Genomic DNA, 24,493 nt, shown 5'->3' on the forward strand with positions numbered 1-24,493 from the left:
CAACACACCATGTGATGCTTCCTGCAGATTTATTCTTAAACTAAATGTGTAAATCTGGCCCTGGATCTGGCAGGAGTGCATGGGTGTGTTTGCGTGTGTCCTGTGCAGTCATGTCAACAGTCCAATCATTCATGTGTAGGAGAGTATACACTCAGAGGGTTTAGCTCTGCCGGCAGGTGATGATGGAGAAGCCTTTCAAGGAAGGAGTGAGGGATGGAAATAAGCAGAGGGAGGGACAGATGGACGGAAAAGAAGGACTGGAACAGCGGAATCAATAATTCCCTTTTGTAAATTTCCCTTTACACATGAAAAAAGCTTTGTTGTACAGTATGTATCCGCTCTATTGTCAACCAGTCTAGGCAGAGAGCCACGGCGGAACAGTCCATTAGTCCAGGAGAGAAGGAACTTCTTAATTACCTCCTCTCTCTTCCTCTTTTGTCCTCCTTCCATCTTTCTCCCCCTCCAACCCCCTTTCTGTTGGCTGAGAGGACAGGTACAGGAAACACTCATTCATTAACAACCTGGAGCTTGCACTCTTCACAAAATGTGCAGTTCCACCTCTGAGGGCAACTCTGAGTGTGTTTGTGAGAAGGGGTGAAGAGGTGAGGGGGGGTGACTCCAAGGTCCGCAAAAGAGAGTGCTGGTGAAGGCGTCTTAACTATATTAGAACTCAATTAACCACATCACCTTCAAACAACCATTGGGTGGTCACAGATATTTCATCTTTCAGCAATTTTTAACATCCATTAATGCATTAGATGAATGTCTTGACATTAATACACAAAGGTTGCATTTTCACTTTTGTCAGGATATAAGTGCTTGAAACACTAAAAACAGCATTTTTAAAAGTGTTTCTGCACCCAGAGATTGTTGAATAAAACTATAATGACACATTCTTCAAAATACTAAAACCTGAGTTTTGTTTTTGACTGCCACATTACGATACCACATTACATGGGCAGCACCTGCATGAGTCCCTTTGCTCTGCATTCTAATCGTGCAAAAGACTAAAAATGTCAAGCCCAGATAGAAAAGTTCAAAACATGACCGACAACATCCTGCCACCCAGCTTTCCAAACACACCCTGTCATTTGTTAAGATGTCAGCCTGTTTCTTTACACTGGTTGGACAGCACTCAGCAGACTAGTGTGCCTTTATTGGCTTTAAAAGATAATGACATGCCTACTGCTGAACCAGGGTCAATGAGTTCCTCAGCCTTCTTGAAGTTCAGGTTGAGTGTGGCTTGGGAAAACTGGTCATCTTTTTGTAGTTAGGGACAACAGAAAGACAACTGCTTGATATTTATATTTTGATCATAGCGATTTAGTTGCATGTTTCTTGCACAGTGGCAAGTCAAAAACCTTCTCTTACAACCCTTGACTTGAGAATAAATAGCTGCCACCCATGCAGTTGACAAGGCGCTTTCTCTCTCTCACCATCAGTGCAGCAAGCTCAAGGCTACATGCCCTTTTTCATTACTCCAAACAGGCCAGCTGTATTGTAACTACAACCAATTTCCTTGCAGTCTATAAAGCTGTCACTCAAAATCATACAGAACAGGGAGTGGAGGTGGTGGTGGGGGGGGGGGGAGGGGCGGAGCTGGGTGGGCTGTTTGGGAGGGCTGCAGGGCTTCAGACCAGATGTCAGTTTTATACTGCAGAACACGATGGAGGAAGGGAGAGAAGGTCATGTTTACCTGTAGTTATGCTTAATAGGAAATACCAAAAATATTTTGACTTGTGTGGAGGTGATATTTGAAGTGCCTGGCTGTCATTAAACAGCATAAAACTATTTCTTTAAATCAGAAATGAAACAAATGGTTTCATATTTTTGGGAAATACAGTACGTGTATTACCATTTTTGCAGTTAGATAAGAAGATAGTATGGTAAATATGAATACACTGCTAGCAGAGGGATGAAAAGTGCATTTCCCAAAATGTTGAAGTATAAGTACAAAACCCTTTTGAAACAATCAATTCACAGTCAGACCAAAGCAATCGTTTTAAGTTTCCATTTATTAAAGTTATGAACAAAGAGACAAATAAGTTATAATATTTTTATTTGTTAGAATTCTATCAGTGTTTGAACATTAATATTTAGAGAGCTAGTACAGTTTTCTACTTTCATGGCTAGCCTTTGACAAACCCATAGAAACAGCTGTCTCTCTCCAAGGATCGGAACATAATACTGAAGGGGAGGTGTCAATGTTGTCTCACAAGACAGTTAGCAGTGAAAGTGTGCACCTTAAGGTTTTTTTCTGTTATGGTATGATATTACATATAAACTCTTTAAAAATATACTTCTGTCAAATACCTTGACAACTACTATGTACACTACAAAAATAAATTTTCATATAAATAAATTATATGGCATACATTTATCTTTGTAACTGAAAACAGCATACATCCACGTCAACCGAGACCAAAATGGCAGTCTGGAAGAACCACTGATTTTTTTTTTTCCTTTTAAAATCCTCTAAGAGCTATGATGAGACCTGTAGTGTAAAATGTTATATACTCTTTTTTTTCTATTTAACATTAGTAAGCACTTTATACAGATCAAACTCAAATTAATGTAAAAACATTAAACTGTAATAGTGTTTTTTTCAATAGACATAAAAATCCCTGCATTTGTTATCAACTGGCATCATGACAATAATGAAAGAAAAAAAAATATTTTTGTATTACAAAAATATAAATATCGCAATTGAACATTAAAAAACAAACAAACAAACAAACAAACATTTAAAAATGAATAAAATAGTTGCCAGCTATGATTCTCTCCGCTACTGCCAATGTGACATTTGGGAGAAAACTAAACGAAAAACACACAGAACAACCTATTTCATGCAAGCAGCTGACATGGTGGACAGAAGGAAAACTGCAAAGACTTCTGGGAAGAGCTACAGGTGTTCAACAGGAAGTGAGAGTGTGAAAGTGGAGGCAAACTGAGGTGTGGATGCAGTAAGTGATGGTGTCAAAGGGGCCTGGGTCTGGAACTGAGTGTGTGTGTGTGGGGATGGGGGGGTGGCTTACGTATGCATGCATTGACACACATGTAGATATAAACTGGCCATTGCTGGTGGAGAGAGGGGCTGGCAGTGTACACTCTGACCCCTGGGGGCTCTGGGATGTGCCATTTGGCAGTTGAGGGGGGATGTCCAATTAGTGTCGTGGCCTTATGTTGTGGATTTGTATTAGCTGAGGTCAGTGGGGATGGCTGAGGCCAAATTGGGACCAGTTGTCTTTTTACTGTCACAAGGAGAGCTGAGACAGAGTGAGAAGATGGACCAACACACACATACAGTAAATGTTTATACATACATATACATTGAGACACGCATAGAGCACATTGTCAGGCCATATAAGGGTTATCCCTTAGCAGGATGTGTGGGCTAGCTTATTGGTTGGCCAGAAATAAAGAGCTACTTGAGGCAAGATATTCTTGTGAATTAAGTTTAAATGCAGTCAAGTGCCATGTTGAATCGGGTCGTACAGTATACAGTCTGAGTTTTAGCTTATCCACTAGACACAGAGTTAGTGCCCCGTGTTTGACCCTGTTCCAGAATCAGTAATGTGAATGTCCCTGTAATGGCAGAGTGAGTTTCTGAGGTGGGTTTACTGCTCGTATGTCAGTATACAAGACAGAACCTGTTTTGAGCCTGCTAGGGTTAAACAATACATAACCTCTTACAGTAAAATACAACCAGAGAACAGCCTAACAGACAGTGATACAAAGCTGAGAGCAGAAACAGGTTCCAATGCAGAGGCGATAACTAAAAGAGCACAACAACAAAAAAAACAGCTTTTAAAATTTCTTCATATCTGCTCTCTTAAATAGCACGCATAGCGTGTCAAGTTAAACAGTACTTGTTTCATAACTACCACAGGTTTGTGATAAAAAAAATTAATAGTTTAACATGCGTACCTTTATACAATAACAAACACACACACATAAACACGCACACACACATACCATAGCCCTGTTTGATAATTCTAACAATTCCCTCATGTTTTAAATGAGTGTAAATGTCATTCTGTTTTGAATATGTATCTGCTGAATAAGCCATGGGGGTGTTTTACATCATACAGCCCTACACACAACTACTAGTACACGTGCACACACACATACACACACACATAGACAGATCACTTCTTTTGTTTAAAGAGACATTTGCATAGAGTTATAAATGTATATTATTTAAAAAAAATATTTTGAGCAGCCACAGTGAATGCTGACAGGTATTTTTTGTCTAGATGAAGCTTCCTAATGGCACAGATCCACAGATGAGTGAACAGTAATCAGAGATCTATCTCTCTCTCACACACACACACACACACACACACACACACACACACACACCATATAAAATGGCAGCCCCAGTCTGTTAACATGAGGAGTTGTACAGCTCCTAAAATTATAGCTACTTTTTGTTCATATTTACATATGTATACATCTTTTAAATATAGATAAAAATATCTAAGACAATAGTCCACTGGGTTACAGTAAGAATGAGCACCATGATGGCAACACTGATGAGTTTTATTGCTGCTGGGCGAATCGGGCTGAGCCATGCTGGGCTGGACTGTGCCAGGCCAGGTCAGCTGCTTAGTAATACAGAGGAGTCCATCTTTGGCTGTTGTACTTCCGTTCACCACAACTGGAAACAAAAAAGGAGATTATACGGTCAGTACTTTACGATCAAACAGACTTAAAAGGACAGTTGTACTACATATGGATCTACTGAAGTAGGTAAAAGCTCACCTCAGCTTGCCCGTCTGCCACTGTTACTCTCAGCTGCCTCAAACTCCAAATCTTGAAGCTCCATAGCCTCTATGTTGACTCCTCTGGCCCCTGTGTCGGTATCCAGTGGCACATGTGGGTCCTGAAAGGCAGGCTCTGGCCCCTCCGCCCCTGATGGGCAGAAACTGTCTGTTGCAGTGTATCCTGGGTAAGAGGAAGCAGGGGGGCCCTGGTTGGACAAGGGGGCCGGGTGCACGGCGACAGTGACGGAGGCTGACGCTGTTACCGTGGTGATGGGTTGGCAATACGGGGTGGGGTTGGGGTGATGGCGCGGGACGTGGTGATTGGGTTGTGGGTTGTGGGAAGAGCGGGCTCTGTGGCCTGCTGAGTGTTCTCTATGGCCGTGTGAGCCATAACGGCCCCCAGCCTCAGTAGCAGTTTCAAAAGCGTCCATGCGCGGGCGGGCTGGGGGCAGGGCCTGCCAGTGCAGCTGGTTCTTGGGGTCCCTGCTGCTGTTACGCTGAGTAGCCCTGGGCTGGGGCCCAGAATCACAACCCTGAGAGGACTGTAGAGCAAGACAATGAGATATTTATTTCTATAATGTGACAAACGAGACAATCTACTACTAGAACTACATGCAAAACAATGGGGGATATTTTCTTACCGAAGACACAGAATAGGCCGGAGGGTCAGGCTGCCTAGCTGAGCGCCTATGCCCTGATCCTGCTCTCCTTTCCTCATCTGTCCTGGCTGCTCTGCCCCTGTTGGACTGGAGGTGGTACTGCTGCTCCTCGGCTCGAGTTTGTCCTCTTTGTGAGGGCAGGTTGTAGTTGTGCAGCTCCTGGCTAATACCGGACGCTGTGGTGTTAGAGCTGTACTCCGTGTCTGACGAGTCAGAAGCTGCACCAGAGGTGGTGGTGGCCACGGTGGTGTGGTGAGGACGAACTGAGAAGTGGACCACGTGAGGGGCTTCTGGGGACGGGGTGGGTAACCTGCTACGACCATCGACTGGAGACACCTGAGAGGTGAGAGGAGAGAAGGTAAAGAGGCAACAGTGAGTATTCCACACAAAATGCTACTTTTTCTAGTTTCTAGTTAATTAAGATTTCATTTTTTTTACCTCTGGATAGGGCCCAAAGTATGACAGTAATACTGGAAGAAGGACCAGTCCATTCAGTACTCCAAGAACTGTTAGGATGGCCAACACGGCAAAGAAATACCTGCAACACACAAAAGTAGTTGAGCATAGGGCATAAACTTTAATCCCAGGAATAATTAAACTAAACACAGCATGTAAGGATGAAACACCAAGCTCCGTAGCCACTTAAAAATGTCATTACTGGAACATAAAAAAATAGTTGCCCACGCTAACACAGAAAAAACCAGAACAAAAAGCGAAGAAAAAAAGAAAATACCTGTGCAAACCACAGAGTTTTAGACGTTGGGAGACGTGCAAAATCAACCATTACACACGTCCGAAATAATAATTCCACAAAGAGACACACACACACACACACACACACACACACACACACACACACACACACACACACACATATATATAAACCCCCCACAGACGGGCAGGCATGCACTGTGGTTTTGAGGAGCAAAACAGAAATGTACCTTGTGTGTTTCTAAGTCCTGCCAAACAGGGTTAGTCTTAAAGAAGCAACAGAGAGAAAAGAAAGGGGAAGCATAATTAGCCAGAGCTGGTTAATTCAAAGGCACGGGAGGAAGAAAAAAAGGGGGGGGAGTCGGGGGAGTGGGGGTTATTGGGGGCGAGGGTACTCGCTCTTGGGTGTGTGGTGTATAAGCAAACATGCAGAAAACAAAGCATTGAGGAATGTGAAGGGAGGCGGGAAGGGGTAAGGAAGGGTAAAGGGGGGTGGGGAGGGATGTTAGGGTGGGGGGCACTCTCTCTCTTCTTCGGCTCTAAAAAAAAGAGTGAGGGAGAAGCAAACAAATGAAGTGAAGGGTATAGAATTTAAACAATTTAGTCTAGGAAGAAGAGAAGGGGACCCTCAGCGCGCCACCCCTACCTGGACTCGCTCCCTCTCTTTTATTTCTTTCTCTCTCTTTTCTGCCTTGCTTCTCTCTCCCTTCTTTCCAGCTAAGCCCCTGTGAAATTCCCGGCCACTCCACAATCCCCTCCGTCTAATTAAATCTCCAATGTATCAGGTAAGACCCCCCGAACTCCACTCTAACCCCACCCCCCCGCTTTCTCTCTCTCGCCAATCCAGCTCCCTTCATTAGGGAAGGCTTTCCTCCTCCCTTGATTCTCCAGTGAGAGCTCTCAGGTTATCAGGGACACACTGATGAACCATGAACCCCTTCGCCTGACTCTTGACTATGACTTTGTGTGTGCGTGTGCATGCGTGTGCGGTTTAAGTGAGCTAACTGCGGTGTAGATGCGCCGGTATGCTATGCAGCTGGGCCTCAAACTAAACGCACATTCATAACTAATCCGTGTGTGTGTGTGTGTGTGTGTGTGTGTGTGTGTGTGTGTGTGTGTGCGTGTGTGTGTGCAGGAAGACAGACATTGTACAATTGTACAGAGGAGCCACAAGTGAGGAGAGCTGGTTCTTGTCTACCCAGCATGGGTGGCCTCAACTTCACATTACTGGTACACTGTGTCTGACTATGAAACAGGATGGAAGCTTACTAAATACGCAAAAATGCCTTCATGATAATTTGGGAGCGCTTATATGGACACACACTTCTGCTGATCCACACTAAACTATGCCATGTGAGTTATATTCCATAACATAATACAGCCAGTTTATAGAAATAATTTACCCTAAATGCAGCATTATATACAATTGATAAGATCTAGCCTGTGTTTTATATGAGCCTTGATATACTGTAAGTTGCCTCCCATTCTCGCATGCAGTTTCATACCACAGGCATCTGAATTCCCTCTCTCAGTACTTTCTCACTTCACTTTACTCTCAGAGGGTAACAGAGAAGCTGAGAGAGAGTCAAAAAATTAGAGCAGAGCCAGATCTATCCTGCAGACAGACCGATGAAGTAACTTGGTGAAACTTCCCATGAAGAACGATAAGACCAGCTAGAGTACTTTTACATTTCCTGCTGACCCACTAAAGCCACAGAAAGCACCTGATCTGTAGGTGTACTTAGCACTTTTCAGTATTGGTTGGTTTAAGGAGGAGGTATTGGTAATCAATAGAAACCTTTAATAATCAAGTTTGACCCAAATCAAGGCTGATATTTAAAATACTGAAAACAATAAAAAAGAAATTTGAAACGAAGGTCAGCACATGAGCCGACGCTGATGGGTGTCCTCTTAACATTAAACAAATGATTACATGAAGTACTCTTTTTTATGAAAAGTAGTTACTTGTTAAGGAAGGTCCAATTTCACCACTGGGGTTTATTTCCTGGATCATCTAATTCAAACTCTACCTTCTGGCATTCACAGAAAGTCATTCAATGTTTGCAGTGAACTTGTGCCCAAAGTTCATGTTCAAAAACATTTGAGAACATGCCAAATTCAATTTCAAACTTGGAGTCCTTCGTAGTATATTGGCACTGGAAGCAAGTTCCTATGATTTGACCTTTGACTTGGTCTCTGGTAAAGCTCTACCCACAAACATGATATGTATATATATATATATATATATATATATATATATATATATATATATACACATATACACACACACACACACACACACACACACACACACCCCATCCTTCATCTACTTTATTAGATTATCTGAACTGTTTCTGTAAGTGGAACTGAAATAACTGTGTCATCACTACAGTTAGCATATCCATAGGCACCATGAGGGGTAAATGCCACGTCACCTTCGGATACACACATTTGCACACACATCTACACATGCACGCGTGCAGCCCACATACCAGGCTGAGTGCCCTGCCGGGGTGTTTAGAGTGAAAACATTCACAGGGCTGACGGGGAAAGCCAGGGAAACATTTCTTTCAGCGCGAGCAAAAAAATACGAGCTGGGCCTGTTGTTATTGCACCGTCTTGGGGCGCTGCTTTGTTTGCTCAGACAACAGCAGAAACTTTAAATGGAGGCCCGGGACGGGGCCAGAAACCAGAGCACACCACTGGAGGTGAGGAGAGACGGTCTATAGGCCTCCCTGTGTTTGTGTGTCTCTCTGAGTGTGTATCTGTGTGTGCTCTCACTGGCAGGCACGCCATCATTGACCCCCATGATTACAAGGTCAGGGAGCAGGTGTGTGTGTGTGTGTGTGTGTGTGTGTGTGTGTGTGTGTGTGTGTGTGTGTGTGTGTGTGTGTGTGTGTGTGTGTGTGTGTGTGTGAGGGACCATGTGTGATTGTGTGGGTGTGCATGCATGAGTGCAGTGCTGTGAACATGACTGACTTTGCGTGCTGACAGATCACATGGACTTCTTTCTGCGCTCCCTTTTCTTAAAGGAGCAGGTCAACCAAATTATACAGCTACCTCAGCTACTTTAAATTATTCAGTGAGCTCACTGGAAACTTCTCATAATACTCCAGGCTCAAGAATGTACAGAATCATTAATTTTCCTCTCTTGTATGGCGGCTGGTCGATACCTTGCTGTCTGATGCTTACAAGAGCGCGCACACACAAGGAGCCACCGATGCAGAGCCCCCACAGTGTGTCGGTTTTAATTTCCACTTCTCCTGTCTTTCCACAAATGCCTTCTAGCCCCTCACCCCGTAACTCCTTCCCATGCTTATAAATGTCTAGCGAGGGCAGTTAAACTAGCTGAAGGAGATTACAAAAGCCAGAGGACTTTCCTGCTTTCTCGCTCCCCCTCACTCTCTTTTACTTTGTTTCCCTCTGCTTCTCCATCTACTCCCTCCGAGCCCCCGTCCTCCTCCTTCTGCTGACCTTCAACTCTCCATCCTTCCCCTGGTTTCCCCTAAAATGTCAGGCATGAGAGACACTAACGGGGAGAAGAGAAGGATTAAAGAAAAGACACAGGGGAGAGGAGGGTGAAGAAAGATAAAGGCCTTGTTTATGAAGTTTCTTGGAGAGCAAGCTCCCAGAAATTGACCAAAAAAGGTATGTCACTGATAGCTGGAAAAGGGATGAGGCTTACAGCAAGGGAATATGAAAGGGAGATGTGAGTGGAAGACAAGAAAGAGATTGAGGGAGGGAACAGAGGAAGAAAGCGAAGAGCCTTCATGCATGATTGGTGGCTCAGGTAGATTACTGTGTGACATACAGGTTGAGGCATGGTCTCAACGGTCTACTGATGCCACAGAGACACCATACGATAACCTTTGTACGTGCTTATATATTCCTCTCAATGAATGTAGCATTTTATCATAAGGTTTGGTTTTTGTACTCACCTGACGATAAAGTCAAACTCAGAGCCAGCGAGCATTAGGACACCTAATAAGGTGGAAAAGGCTCCATCGAGTACGGGAGCAAACATGTGCTCCAATGCCAGCACTGCCCGCTTATGACGATCCCCTATGGCTGTCAGGAACGCCTACAACACACACACACACACACACACACACACACACACACACACACACACACACACACATACACACACACACACAAACACATAAGCATAATTTATGTCTCGTTATCAAGGGTATCACTGAATCCAAAACCATTAAACAAAAAAAAAATCAATGTAGTTATTATTGACATAGTGACGACTGTTTGTTGCATTATATGTATGCCTACCAGGGCTACGTGGACGGTGAACTCCACTCCAATGCCTACAGAGGCGATGAGAATGACCACAGGGACAGCACTCAGCTTGATTTCCATCAGCCCCATGAAGCCAAACAGCTCCACAGTCATGAGAGAAAGAACCAACACCTGAAGGGGAGAAGAGGAGCTTCTGTTAAAAAGGAAGGTGCTTGATAAATATTTATGAAAAGTGACCAATGACTTTCTATACAGTATATTTAATTAAACACAGGACAGAAATTGGTTAGATTCAGGCTGAAAAAAAAAATAAAAATAAAAATAAAAATAATATATATATTTAAGGACAAATACCAACATTTCTTAAAAGACGTTGATCTGCATAAACCAATCTTTGCAAGGAGATACAATTCAAATAGTTGCTGCAGGGTTTTATGTCACAAATGTCTTTTTCTCTTCTGTGTGAGTCCATAAGATAATATAGAGATAATAATACCGTATATCCAAAATGGTAAAAGAATGCTAATCAATATATTATTATAATGCACATTTCCCAAGTGACAGAGCTAAAAAATATATGCAGGCATAGTGGATCAAATGATCAAAAAAACATAAACATTCTTCTACTTTATTGTTCTATAATAAACAAACTATTATTCACTGCATGTGATGTGTGAATTTACAGGCGACCTGGACTTTGAATGTAACCAAGACAGACAGGGGGCAACAATACACAAGGATGACATGTGAGTATCTATCTTATAGGTGTTAAGTAGTAAGCATACATGTGGGCAGAATATATGCGTGTGGGTGTGTATGCAGGCTTCAGTGCAAAGCGGGACAGGAGTTGGGAATAAATGCTATTATAAACTGACAGGTGTCAGGTTACATGGGGCCCGCATCCTTTGAAGAGGGCTGAGGAGGGCAGGGGAGGGAGCTGTGTGTATGTGCGCATACACTTAGCACAGAGTATGTGAATGTGTGTCCAGGAGGTGGTATTTGTGTGTGGTGTATGTGTGTGTCTGGCTCGGTTTTCAATTTAGACTGATCGTAAGTGGAAAGCTATATTGACTAAATATTGGTCATGATCACATTGAAAGACTTTCAGGGATTTAACTTGCAACTACTAGACTTAGTTAGACTTAGGCAAAATTATAAATTATCTACCTGTGTTTTTTTCTTTTAAGTCACAGTTTTCTCACAGATAAAATGTCAATTGAGAACAAAATCAGATCACAAGTGATCGCTTTAGATGCGGTTGAGACCTATTCTTTTTTTAAAGATAATTTTTCCGCCTTAAATTTTTGACCGGACAGCTAGGTGAGAAAGGGGGAAGACACGCAGGAAATTGTCACAGGTCGGATTCAAACCCTGAACCTCTGCGTCGAGGCATAAACATTTCAGTATATGTGCGCCTGCTCTACCACTGAACCAACCTGGCCACGAAACCTATTCTGATGCAAAGTATGAACAGCAATCAAAATCAAGCGCAAGGCAAATAGCTAAGAGGGGTTGAAAGGGCTTAAGGTTGAGTGTTTGATGTAGTAGGGCTGGCGGTGGTCTGGTCCTGGACAGAGCAAATGGTTAAGCTTGACGCCTCTCCATAACTTGTCTTTTGATCTTGCTAGTAAAGCCTGAAGGATGAGCATGAGGTCCCCTCCTCCCGTTTAAGGGCTCGGGTGGCCTCGCCACTGCCCGTCGTAAAATACAACCCACCAGAGAGAAAAACCAGGGCACTCTGTGTATGTGTTTCTTGCGTGAATTATGTACCTGTGTGTTTACACGGTTATACTGTATGTGCGCAAGTATATACATGTCTGCATGTGTGCTCAAAGTGTGTGTCTGTGTGCCTGTGTATGTGAATGTGTTTACGTGTATCATTGGAAACTCCTTTTGTGAGAGGAGGGGAAGAATAGGATGGAAATAAAATCTAACTTTTTATAGGTTTGGAGTGGGAGCAAGTTGTCTGAGCAACTTTGTGCTCCTCTACACATTTATTTCAGCGTTGGTGTCTGGGAGTGTTCGACTAGACTAAACAGACGGGCCATAACAAAACAGCACAAGATAAACAGTAGTGACTGGGCTACAATAACACACAGCACCCCTTCTCCTTTTTGACTCTGTTCTCTCTGAGATGCCTTCTGGACCACACATAAAAACCAGGAAATAAAGGGTGGAGAACAGGAAAAAAAGATTTTTTGGGGATTGGGGGGTTATGCCTCTTTATGTTAAGAAGTGGGCCTGTTTGTAACATTATCCTAACCAGTGACATATTATGCTTTTGAAAAGTAGGTAACATGAGTACATGGGTATTTTTTCTTAACAATTATCTGACATCTGCTGTAGTGTATCCGGCCATTATCAACCATGTATTACCATGTTATTGTGTCTATTGTCTATTTGTTTTCTCTAATACTTACTATGATGCCGGCGGTCCACGGGTTGAGCAGGAAGAGGGCACAGACCAGAAAGGTGCAGGCGAGCACGACACTGATGGACAGCAGGAGCCAGTGGCGCAGACTAACATACTGTTCCCAGAACAGGAAAGGGTAGCCGTTGGGGTAGGAGGGTAGGCCTTGTCGGCTATAGTTGCTGCAGATAGCCCGCACGCTCTCGATGGCCTCCACAAACTGTGGTGTCTCCCGGAGCCCGTTGAGGTAGAAGGGGAACTGTGCGTATTCGATGGGCTCAGCAGCTGGGACTGGATGGAGAGACAATGAGAGGAAGGTCAACTTGTTGGAAGTAAAAAAGGAGCAGAACTATATTTAGCTGTAATCACCACATCATTTTTGTAAGAACCCATACAGCAATTGATGATGCACTTTGGGGCCTTGGAAGCAGAGGCCACACAGCCTTGCAAGATGATGAAATTTTAATTCAGAGAAACAGATTACTGAGGAACATCAAGAAAGTGATCATATAAATCAACGATGGCAACGATGACATCTGCAGATGATATTTGTCTATTCTGATTAACTAGCATTAGCACTGATAATTTAGTGTAGATCTGCAGAAATAATTTAAGACTCTTCAGCCAAACCACCAATATCAAGACTTTCCCTCCCTAATCCAACCTTGTTCCAAGAGCAGCTACATCTGTGGGCAAGTGTGTGTGTGTGTGTGTGTGTGTGTGTGTGTGTGTGTGTGTGTGTGTGTGTGTGTTATGTGGTGGGGGTGGGTGGAGCAGCGTGAAACAGAGCTCCATTGACTCAAACCCAGCCAGTCTGTGGTCCAGCCTGGCTAATGAGGGCCTATCAGTTCCAGACACAGCAGAGTGTCAGAGCTAACGTTGATTCACGGTAATTACAATGTCAGAATCATGGCCATTACCACACCCTAAACTTAGCACCGCCACATAAAGTGTAATATAGATGCATAAACACGCATACCTGTCTGTCACCCTGCTATGAAGTCATATTTAGTGCTGTCAAAACAGTGTGTTCATTCAGATTTTTGCTTGCAGTGTAATTAACAACACATTGCTGCATTCGGCAGATCGAAAGATTTACTCTGCAACTATCAACCTTTTTTCTTATAAAAATACATGTTTTTGGACTGTCTTGTGTTGGTGTGAGTGGGTATATATTCCACAGTGCCTGCAGCGTCCGACAGGAGCACTTGCTAACATGATTTGGCCCGTTATAATCTCAACTATAAATTTCCATCTGGACACCAGTTGGCTTTTAGCCAACACAGATCTGCTCTGGGGGCTCCCGCATAGCCAAGCACTTCACGCTGCTTATCCAATCATATCCCCACCCTCCTAAAGGAGTTCCTGCTTGTTATCCAATTGTGCATCCCACTCAAACCAAGTCTCTCCTTGTTATCCAATCACTTTCCTCTCCCGTGGAGCACTTCCTGACTTGTACCAAATCACAGGCTAAAATCAAACAACAACATGACTATACTTTTTTTATGTGAGTTACAGTCTGTGTGTGTGGCAGGGAAATGAGAACAGGGTGTGTGTAGTGTTTGGGGTCACTGAGTTTTAATAATAGTTGTGTGTGTGTGTGTGTGTGTGTGTGTGTGTGTGTGTGTGTGTGTGTGTGTGTGTGTGTGTGTGTGTGTGTATAATGCTCAGGCCCCATGGTAGCCAGGATTATAGCATTTACCATAGGCACCATTCGAAGAACCACAGTTAGCTGTGTCTTGGTCCTGAGCCTTGCAACCTGAGCTCACACATACACAAACGTACACACACCGCATTGGTACAGTAAAGTCTACAACCTCACTTAATGCTAAGAGGCAGACAAGGAGCAATAACTCAAACCACAAGAGGTAAACACTGGTCACATGCAGCCGTGTCCAAAGAGCCCCACAAAAAAATGGCTTACATTTTCAGTAAATGCAATTTGTTCAACTGTACCATGTAGAAGGTATAAACTTTTTTATTTTAAATTAGCTTCATTTGTTGGAGCAAACATTATTATTGACATTTCTGTCCTTGTGTTGAAGCATGCTTTTACTTTTAGCATATTTTGTGGGCATGCTGACTTACTGCTGAGGCGTGTCTCAGGCATGGAGTCAGTACGGTCGTGGAGCCACTCAGGAGGGTGTGGGCGAATGTTGGCCTGCGAGGCGGCGTACGCCACAGGATCATTGCTGACCCAGGCGGTTAGGTAGATGTAGAAAGCCCCGGGGTTGATGATCCCATCTGCATCGACAAGCCTCTGACGAGTCAGCTACAAAACCCACAAAGGAGATAAATTAGTGATGGTATCAAGATTATTAATTAGGACAAATAAGTTGTGTTCTATTTTATTCTCTTAAAACATTCAGACACATACTCGCACGCATCTAAATGAAATTAGGTCCTTCACATTTACATTGGGCTAAGCCAAATTTTAAATATTAAATATGTAATAATTAGAAAATGGATAATATGCAATTAAGGTTTTAAAAAAATAGGTGGAGCTTGCATAGGAAATCATATTTGTGGCTGTTAAGTCTACAGTGGACACAAAAAGGTATTGTGGAAATAGGACATGTTTAACCAAAACATTCTACAGGTGAACTGACCACAGAAATGCTTACTTATACACATGCATGAGTGCAAGAGAACGGAGCAGCTTTCAAAATAGGAGTCAAATAGTAGTCCCGCTCTCTTTCCAACCAAAGAAAAATCAACAAGTCAAACACTGGTCGTCTTTCTGAAAATTCCCGTACTTCTCATCACAGCTTCCCAGAATTATCATGCCACATTAAAACATGGAAAATGTTGAATCAGCTTCTCCCTTTACAGTAGATATTGGCTGGCCAACCTCAGGCCCAATGTCCTGACCACTCTGAATACATTTCTGAAGGAAGCCTGAAGCGCTTTTCTGTCAAGAAGCAGCTGTCGGAGATAAGTGTACAACCAAGTCTTAATTCTAATAGTGAAAAATGTACCAGTATATTGATATGTGTTGTATGAGACAAGCTCTAATCTGGCAATATTATAGTATTATGATTTTGACTTTCGAACAGCTGAGTGAAATGGTATGTCAGTAGGTCGGTCCACCATTTTGGTCCAGACTGAATATTATACAACAACTATTGGATGGATTGCCCTGAAATTGGTACAGACATTAATGGTGGTCAGAGGAAGAATCCTAATGACTTTGGTGATCACCTGACTTTTCCTCTAGTGCCACCATGAGGTTGACTTTTTTTTTTTGTTTTGAGTGACTGACATGACATTGGTACAGAAATTCATGTCCCCCTAAGAATTAATTGTAATAACTTCAGTGATCCTTCAAGTTTCCTTCTACCACCAGCATCAGGTAAAAATATGTGCCCTATACTTTGGTTTGTAACCAAATGCCTGCAAAAAAAATATAATTTCTAACATATTGCTAATTAGCAACATATAAAATGATGAACATGGCACACATAATTGCTGCTTACTGTAACATCAGCATGTAAGCCTTGTCAATGTTAACATGTTGATGTTAGCTTAAAGCACTGCTGTGCCTAAGTACATCCTCACAGAACTACTAACATGGCTATAGATTTTGTTTATGCATGCCCAACATATCATAACATTAATACCAAGGTACTTTGTCAAAACTATATTAACTCCAGTAACATTGCTTAGCTCAGGTTACTTTACATTGTAGTTACTCTCAGTCTTAGAAACCAGAGCTAGATGATAAAAGATAAACAAAGTAACCATTAGCCTGTAGCTAACCTTCTGACATCCAGAATCAGACCAAACCCACACAGTGTTTCTGTCTGGTTGCAGACTGTTCCCAAGCTGTTTCAGTCGGTGTCATTTTCTGTGGCAGCTGTGGGCAGTAGGAAGACAAGAATGGCTGGTTTACTCAGAGCCATTACTTTCGCCCTCCCATGTGGTACCAGAGGAGTGTAGCCTAGCATTGCTACCTCCTCCTGAGAGGTTAAACCAATACTGCACTCCACTCTCCCTTCAAGGAACTATAAATCTCTGCTTCTGAGGCAGGGAGAGTTTTGGGGGTGAAGCTAGACTCATGGGGTTAGGTGGATGAGGAAAGAGTAGGGTTTTTTTGTGTTGGGGGGTGAGGAGAGAACAATTGCTTGAGTTAGCGTAACAATAAAAAAATTGGCTTGAGTCCCTGAGCACGTCTGTGTGCAGTTAACCTGGTTGTTAACACTAAAGGAAATGCCACCCAGCAAATGGAGTTGAGCTATAAAAATAACACAACATCTGTACAAATGTTGCTCGCACTTGCTTCTTCTGACCCCTACGGGTACCCAGAATGCCTGGCGCCACAGACCAACCCAGCCCTGAGAAGAAAAGAACTCTTGATAACATTAGCATGGCCTCCCTGAACACTTGTAAACTTTCCACCTCCTCCTTCTCTTCATACCCACCTCCTTATGTATCACTCTCCAAAGCTTTATCTTTCTATTGCCTTATTTTCAACACACACACACACACACACACACACACACACACACACACACACACACACACACACACACACACACACACACACACACACACACACACACACACACACACACACACACACACAGCTACCATATGACTCCCAGACAATGTTTGCAGCAGCAGATCAAAGCCAGAACACCTCTGCACAGATCCATGGAGTGGCATATCAAAATAAAACATCTAGCTTTGCAATTTGCCAGGGTTGGAAAAGATCTGGTCCTCATTTTGAGACACAAAAACAGCTACTGCCGTACATGCACACACAACAGACAAAAGCAGAACTCACACTCAAAATATACAAATGCGCACACACAGAGCTGCCTCAAAGAAACCACGTGTTTCAGCTCACCTCATTGAAAGAAGACACAGCAGTGGAGCACTGAGAGAGGGAAAGGGAGGGAGGAAGGGACGGAGAGAGAGAGAGAAAGAGCAAGAGTGGTAGTGTGAGCAGGAGTTGGTGGAGGAGCGTTGCAGAGAGAAAGGGGGCAAGAAAGAGAGCCGGATTCCAGAGGATCTGGATTGAATTTAAAAGCAGGATACACAACAACTGTATGTCTTTAAGCTGTCACGGGAAGCCCAGGCAAATACATTTCCCTCACAGGCACAGGAAGTGATGTCACAGGGCCGCACACCAGGCCTGCCTGTGCTTCCTGCAGGCTAGTGAAAGGGATGGGAAGAGTAGTATGCTGTTGCAATAAAGCTCAAGTAAGATAAAAAGACAAAAACAAACAGCTAAGAGTAGAGGGGGGAAAATGCTTTTTTTGGACATGCACAATATGAGCACAGACTCACTCACACACAAATCGTAAATATATAAATAAACACCAGACACAGCAGAGCTATATGTTAGTTAATTATCTCTAAGGGAAATTATCTCAGTGTTGAAAAGGACCTGGCTTTCAGAAGTTTTCAGAAATCCTGGCCAAGAATTTTCTCTTTATATTTCTCCAGTGCCTTATCTTCTGTTTTGCTGCCAAAGAATGTTGTTTTATGGAGGTGGCACTGAACTCAAAAACAGCGTGCGATGCCTAGTTGAAGCTGAGCAAGTTTCCTCTGGACATCCTTCTGAGACCTTAGCTGCTCATTAGCTTGACTTGTGTCATTGTTGGATGTCAAACACTTCTCCAGTTCCACACTGGAGACAGGGCTTCAGACACTTCAACCGCTGAACTGGAGCTTGTCAGAAGATTAAGTTGTATACTGGCATTTACAGCATTGTGTAGTGATGAGATCTGGGTGCTTTTTTACCCAAAAAGTCACGTGCTGCACTGAAAACACTGGACAGCAAAACAATGGTGTACAGTAGCCTCTCTACCAAACCAGGGTACACAGACTTACGATATGATACAACTTTATTGTCAGCCAGGGCTGAAATTCTTTTTGCAAGTCATAGTGAGCAAATGACACAAGCAAATACATTTTCAGGCAATTTCCGTGTATTTAATATAACAGTTTGTTGTAATATATCACATAATACACACATTTTGTATGATGTGTGGACTCCTGAATTGAGCAGAGGGACACAAGGAGCTTTTCCTCTGCATTTGGTGGATTATTTATTTGAAATTAAACCCCTTTTAAACTTTCTCATTGCCTTTTTCGTCTGTCATATTACTTTCATATTACTTTCAGCGGGCCCTGGTGTTTAAATGCAGCAAATAAGCATTTTCCGACACACTATTAAACCTAAAAAGTTTAACTAATTTAGCTGCATAGTGAGGTCAATTAGCTCAATTTATCATTTGTCAAAATATGCAACAAATATCCAAATATGTTGTTCTTTCTCTGTCAATTTCGTTCAGCCTTCCAACTTTTCATGCTATTTACTGTGGAATCACTAACAAAGTGTCAGGGCCTCACTCACTCACACACACACACACACACACACACACACACACACACACACACACACACACACACAACCAAGTGTGACAAATGGTTTAAATAAAGAGTTAATAGGTTTTTCAGAGGCAGGCTGCAGCCCCAGTGAGAGCTTTAAAAAAAAAAAGTCATCACAGAGAGAAGATGTTCCAAGCCTAATCACACATAGGGTTGGGTATCGTTTTGATTTTTTTTTACCAGTTACATACGGAGCCCCCCCCAAAAAAAAATCTAAAGTTTAGTTTCATGCGCTCACACAAAACTTTCATGTGCTCACACGAAACCTTCATGTGCAGAATTTTTTTCACGTGAGCACATGAAAGTTCCGCGTGAGCACATGAAACCAAACTTTAGATTTTTTTTGCTCATGTCCCCTTAAGGGCTCCGTAGTTACACTATTAACAAGTAACAACAAAATAAATGTTGAGTTGGTATGCTAACATGCTATCAGCAGTGATTGTAGAGTGCATGTCGGAGAATAGCGTGGACACACGCTTCACACCGCGAGCGGGCACCCGCGCCACTCGGCGGAAAAGGGAGAAAGAGCAAAAAATAGCTTTGACACTGGTGTCAGAATCTCTGTCGAGTCTATCCTCAGGTCCATGTAATATAGTCGTGTGTGTACACTTCCTCAGATCTTAACTTTGAATCACTTTTAATTGTGGGCTTTAACTAAAATGTTCTTAAATCCTGAACATACCAGGTTGAAGTTGATGGGTTTGTCCCTGCGTCCCGTTTGCACCAAAAGCTTGTATGCCAGGACGCCATCATCAGAGCCATTCCTGTAGCTGTTGAGGGTGATGCGGCCGGCCTCCCAATCCTTGTCAAAAGCCTGCTGGAGACCTGCAGGTAACCACAACAAGACACGTTGGTTAGATGTGGATGTTTGAAAAGGTTACATGCCCTGTTATCTTCATTCTTCCTCTGCAACACAATCACAAAGCAGAGTTCAAAAGAAAACACAACACATAACCCAGCACGGTACAAGACAATATAACACAACACTGCAACCTAACCCTAACTATATAATAAGCCTGATTGATTTAATATGATAACTCGGTTCCATTCTCAACCACCAAAGAAGACTTCAAAAGCCTATAATCTGCTGCTTTTGATTCAAAGCCATCATTAGGGAATATATCAGTAACATATGTCTCCTTTTCTGTATTACTCTCCAATCCATATGTGTATCACTCCCCTCCTCTCGGCTCTCCCCCCAAGACCCATGCTGTGGTCCGTCTGTGAGACATGTTGTTTTGGGTCTCGTTTTGGCCTGTCTGGCTCCAATTTGTCCCACCATTGCAGAGAGCAATATCAGACACAGTTCTCTCTCTCTCACCCACACACGCTCTGTGTGGTTTCTTGCCGGCTCACACACAGTCTCACAATGTGTTTTATCGTTACGGGCAAGTCAGTGAGTGTGCTTCCTCACTGAAAATGACCCATTTCCAGATTTGGGTTGATATATGAAAGATAATATTCTGGTTCAGTAGCACTTTACAATTCTTGAGAGCTATCAGTGCTGGGTATACAACCAGCAACCCATTCAAAAGTGAATCCTGCCATCATACAAAATTAATTCAAGGCCCCATAAAACTAAAGGTGTGGTTTTAGGTGCTTGTTAAATATGCCAAATATTTCAGGTAATCGAGTAATAGATTTTAATGAAAAATTACAAAACTAGCAGGAGCAGCAGTAATATGAGTTGGATGAGTGTATTTGTCAGTTTGCACTGGCATCATCATTTGCAACTTTCCTTACTGCCAAAGTATAAAAATATGGCCTACCACTTCGTACTCCTCCATCAACCCCACTTATGGTTGACACAAGTGATTTTAATCAGGCTACTGTCAGTGTCCATTTTGCAATCCCACCTACATCTGAACTCTTGCCCAACATCTTGTTTCTTGTAGATTCATGTCAAAACACAGAAGAAATATTATGATCTCAAAACGGTTTCATGAGAAAGTAAATTATTCCCATGCCTGAAGTATCTTGAATAGTGATGTTAAATGAAGCATTAATAAATAAAATCTGGAACATCAGTATTAGGGTAAAATTTAAGTGATCTAACACAGAGTATGAATCATACTGCTACATCGGACCTAAAGAAAGTTTTTTACTTGGTGTGACCCAATCCACTTTTGGTCTGGTTGAGATGGTAATTACTGTATATATCAAGCTTAAATTTACCTTGCAGCCAGTCCCTGAAGTAGTTAAGCCACATGCGGGGCAGCTGTCCATTGTCCTCCTTCAGCACGTAGCGAACAGTGTGGAACCTCTGGTGGAGCTGGTGCAGCAGAGGCTGTTTCTGGGCGTAATCAGCCCGCTGCGTCACTACATACATGTTGTAGAAGGAGAAGAACTTGAACTGGGCACCGATGAAGTCGTACTCGCTGGTGTCTCTGGGCACGATGTCTGTCAACTCCAGGCCATCCCTCACCTGGGTGGTCCCATACAGACTGACTCCCAGCAGGCAGAGGAACAGCACAATCACAACCACCTGGAAACAGAAGGACAAAGATGGAAGCTTTATCAATCAATTCACTGCACAGAGCAATGGCAAGACAGCTTCCGCTTGACCTAATTGCTGCCTAAACCATGTTGCATATTCTGAATGAGTGAGGAGCAAAAATGTGGATAAAAATACACAATCTAAGATGTATGTTAGCAACATATTCCAAAAGTTCACAGGAGGAATTGCTCGCAAAACTCGCCAGGACAAATGAAGTCTACATTTAAAATAGCACAAAGCACTGACTTTAAATGAACTACAACAGTAACATTGCTAAAAAAAAAAAAAAAAAAAAAAAAAGCTTGGACAAGAAACAGAAGCAGTCAGACTATTGTACAGATTTTGCCATACAGGTTAGCCATACTTATTTTGAAGAGAAAATAAGACGCAGGTTGTGATCAACCAGGTTTTTTCTTCAGGTCATTCAGCAATAAGGGGACTGTTGGATTAAGGCATCAGAGGAGTGCAATTTGGCAATATGGAAAAAAACATCTGACAGTGTGATGAAAAGACCAAGGGTACTGGATGATTTCAGTTCTGGAAGGCTTTTAGGACATGACCACAACCTCCACCCCAGATTTCCTCCTGCTATTCGCTCTAGTGACTAACCCTCTCTTTCAAATTATCACCACTATGAGTCAGCACAATCACAGTCTTACCTCACACAGAAGCCTCCCTTTCTCTACATCTCTTTTTTACAGAAACGCACAGAGAAACTAAACTCACCTTGGTGGTGGGCTGCAGAAGGAACGGAGCATAGTGCCTCTCAGCAAAAGAGGACAGGGTCCAGCGGGAGCAGGGAGGCTCGAGGCAGCGAAGGCCCAGTGAGCCTTCTCCGTACTGGGACAACAGGTCCCGTGTGGAGCTGTTGTTCTCCTGGCCCTGGCCAGTCGATGAGGCTGCATCACACTGAGGAACTGAGCTAGCACTTGAAGTCGGGGCAGCAGGAGGAGGTGCAGGATGATGATGGGAGAAGGTGGCAGAACCTCGAGATCCCCCATTGCTTCGGCTCCCACTGTTGTTGTTGTTGAGATTGCCATGACTGCTGCTGCTGCTCCTGCTACCGCTTGCGTTGCTGCTGTAATAGTCGTTGTTAGGGTTGCTCCTAGTTGGAGCTGGGTTCATGGGCTGCACAGAGATCTGAGATCTGGGCTCGGCAGTGGTGTAGAAGGCCTGAGTACGGGGGTCGTACTCTGTCCTGAGCTGCACCGTGGACTGCATGGTGATTTGGGTCTGTTGGGCAAAGCCATGGCTGCTGTAGGAAGGAGGGGGACTGCTGTAGTTCGGGGGAGGCGTGTGATATGAGGGTGGAGGGGTACGATAGGATGGTGGAGGGCTGTAACGACTTCCGTCCGCCCCATCCAGGTACGCATGAGGCTCGATCTGGATCACACGATTGGCACACGGACTGAAGAGATAAAAACAATGAAGACATGTCAGACTATGGACTGCTGGGAAAGAAAATATATGGAGGGACTAAACAGGGGAGATTCTGACATCATATTTTTTGTATTAGATCAGATTTTGTGAAAAGGTTTCTATCATTGAAACGTTCAAGGTTATGGTATTCTAGAAAAGTCTGCAGAAAAAAAAGTATTAATTTTATAAGATTAACTGCATTAAATCTGTTAAAAATCTTTTATCAGCCCATGTTATTATTGTTATTATGAATTATATTTCTCTTTGCCAACAGCATGAAATATAAAGCTGAGACCCAATGAGGGAATTTAATAGTGTGTGTGTGCACATCTGTATGATCGCTGGGCCAACAAGCATGTCCATACTGGCAGGCAGACTGGTTAAGTTTAATAAAGACTGTGACAGATAAACAGACAGTCAATCAGCACCCAGACAGAAACAGACAACTTAAGCAGTAATTAGGTTGTGACTAAGGGGGATTAAGGTGAAGAGATCTCAGAGATAACTGTGTGTTAAGGTTATTCATCGTCAGATCAGAGATCAGAGGAAAACATAAAAGGAAGAATGAATGAAAAAGAGAGCAATAACCTTCATCAGAAATGAAATAACTGTAGGTCTGTATGTGTGTGCACACACACCTGTAGAAGCAGCAGAAAATGTCGAAACGTCGGTCTTCTCGTCGGTAGAGGTCCATGCTGAGGATGGCGGGGAAGATGAGCAACACCATGGCAAAGTTAAACACCACCACCACTGCAGCCTGCAAGAAACACAGAAAACGTATCTATTTTATTTATTTATTTTGAGTTGAGAAGTGATGGAGGAGACAGAGTTGCCGACACAAAGTCTAAAACAACTGGGATTTCAAAAACGTGGATAAATAAGATTAAAATTCAATGGAAATAAAAAATAAACGGAAGGCTTTTTTTTCCAGACAAAGCCCTAAGGTAAAAATTTAATTGAGTGTAATAAAACTTATTTCATATTAAATATTCCTGCATCTCCATTCATGCACAAGTTCCAAATTGCAAAATGATTATGAAGATGTTGTCTCCGGCCTCAAAGGACTGCCTCTTAACACAAACACTGGGAAGCTTTAAATATCCCTTGAAATAACACAGTCTGAAGAAGCTGCCGTCAAGGCAAAAAATTGTCTTTCAACACATTTTCAATTCCTTTCAAGACAAAAACACTGACTTTGCAGAGAAAAAGCTAGGCTTGTGTATATGTGTGTGTGCATGTGTAATAGAAGCCAGTGCAGTGTTGTGGTTAAGTATTTGAAGGTGGTGCACTGCAGCAGAGGGTGGGGGTTGGGGTTAGGTTGGGGCCCTGCCCAGAGTACAATCTGGATCTTGCGTAGTTGCCAGATCACCACACACAC

General features: G+C 42.9%; 1 protein-coding gene across 3 annotated transcripts in view; it reads right to left on the bottom strand.

Annotated features, from left to right (window-relative positions):
* Window positions 1-24,493, bottom strand: part of ptch1 (patched 1) — a 67,825-nt gene that overhangs the window by 12,099 nt on the left and 31,233 nt on the right. For 2 of the 3 annotated variants that reach the window (XM_028578731.1, XM_028578730.1), the window contains exons 13-24: window positions 23,754-23,872; window positions 22,423-23,104; window positions 21,375-21,684; window positions 19,882-20,024; window positions 14,889-15,072; window positions 12,811-13,091; window positions 10,424-10,561; window positions 10,075-10,217; window positions 5,864-5,963; window positions 5,408-5,761; window positions 4,765-5,308; window positions 2,043-4,660 (exon numbers count right to left, since the gene is read on the bottom strand). In XM_028578731.1, coding sequence (XP_028434532.1) covers window positions 4,766-5,308; window positions 5,408-5,761; window positions 5,864-5,963; window positions 10,075-10,217; window positions 10,424-10,561; window positions 12,811-13,091; window positions 14,889-15,072; window positions 19,882-20,024; window positions 21,375-21,684; window positions 22,423-23,104; window positions 23,754-23,872 — 2,997 coding nt within the window. In that variant the 3' untranslated portion in view covers window positions 2,043-4,660; window position 4,765. Of the gene's footprint in view, window positions 1-2,042; window positions 4,661-4,764; window positions 5,309-5,407; window positions 5,762-5,863; window positions 5,964-10,074; window positions 10,218-10,423; window positions 10,562-12,810; window positions 13,092-14,888; window positions 15,073-19,881; window positions 20,025-21,374; window positions 21,685-22,422; window positions 23,105-23,753; window positions 23,873-24,493 lie in introns of those variants that run through there. The other variant, XR_003692612.1, reaches the window with a different exon arrangement.

This window comes from Perca flavescens, chromosome 5 (genome assembly GCF_004354835.1).
Source record: "Perca flavescens isolate YP-PL-M2 chromosome 5, PFLA_1.0, whole genome shotgun sequence".
Taxonomy (NCBI): domain Eukaryota; kingdom Metazoa; phylum Chordata; class Actinopteri; order Perciformes; family Percidae; genus Perca; species Perca flavescens.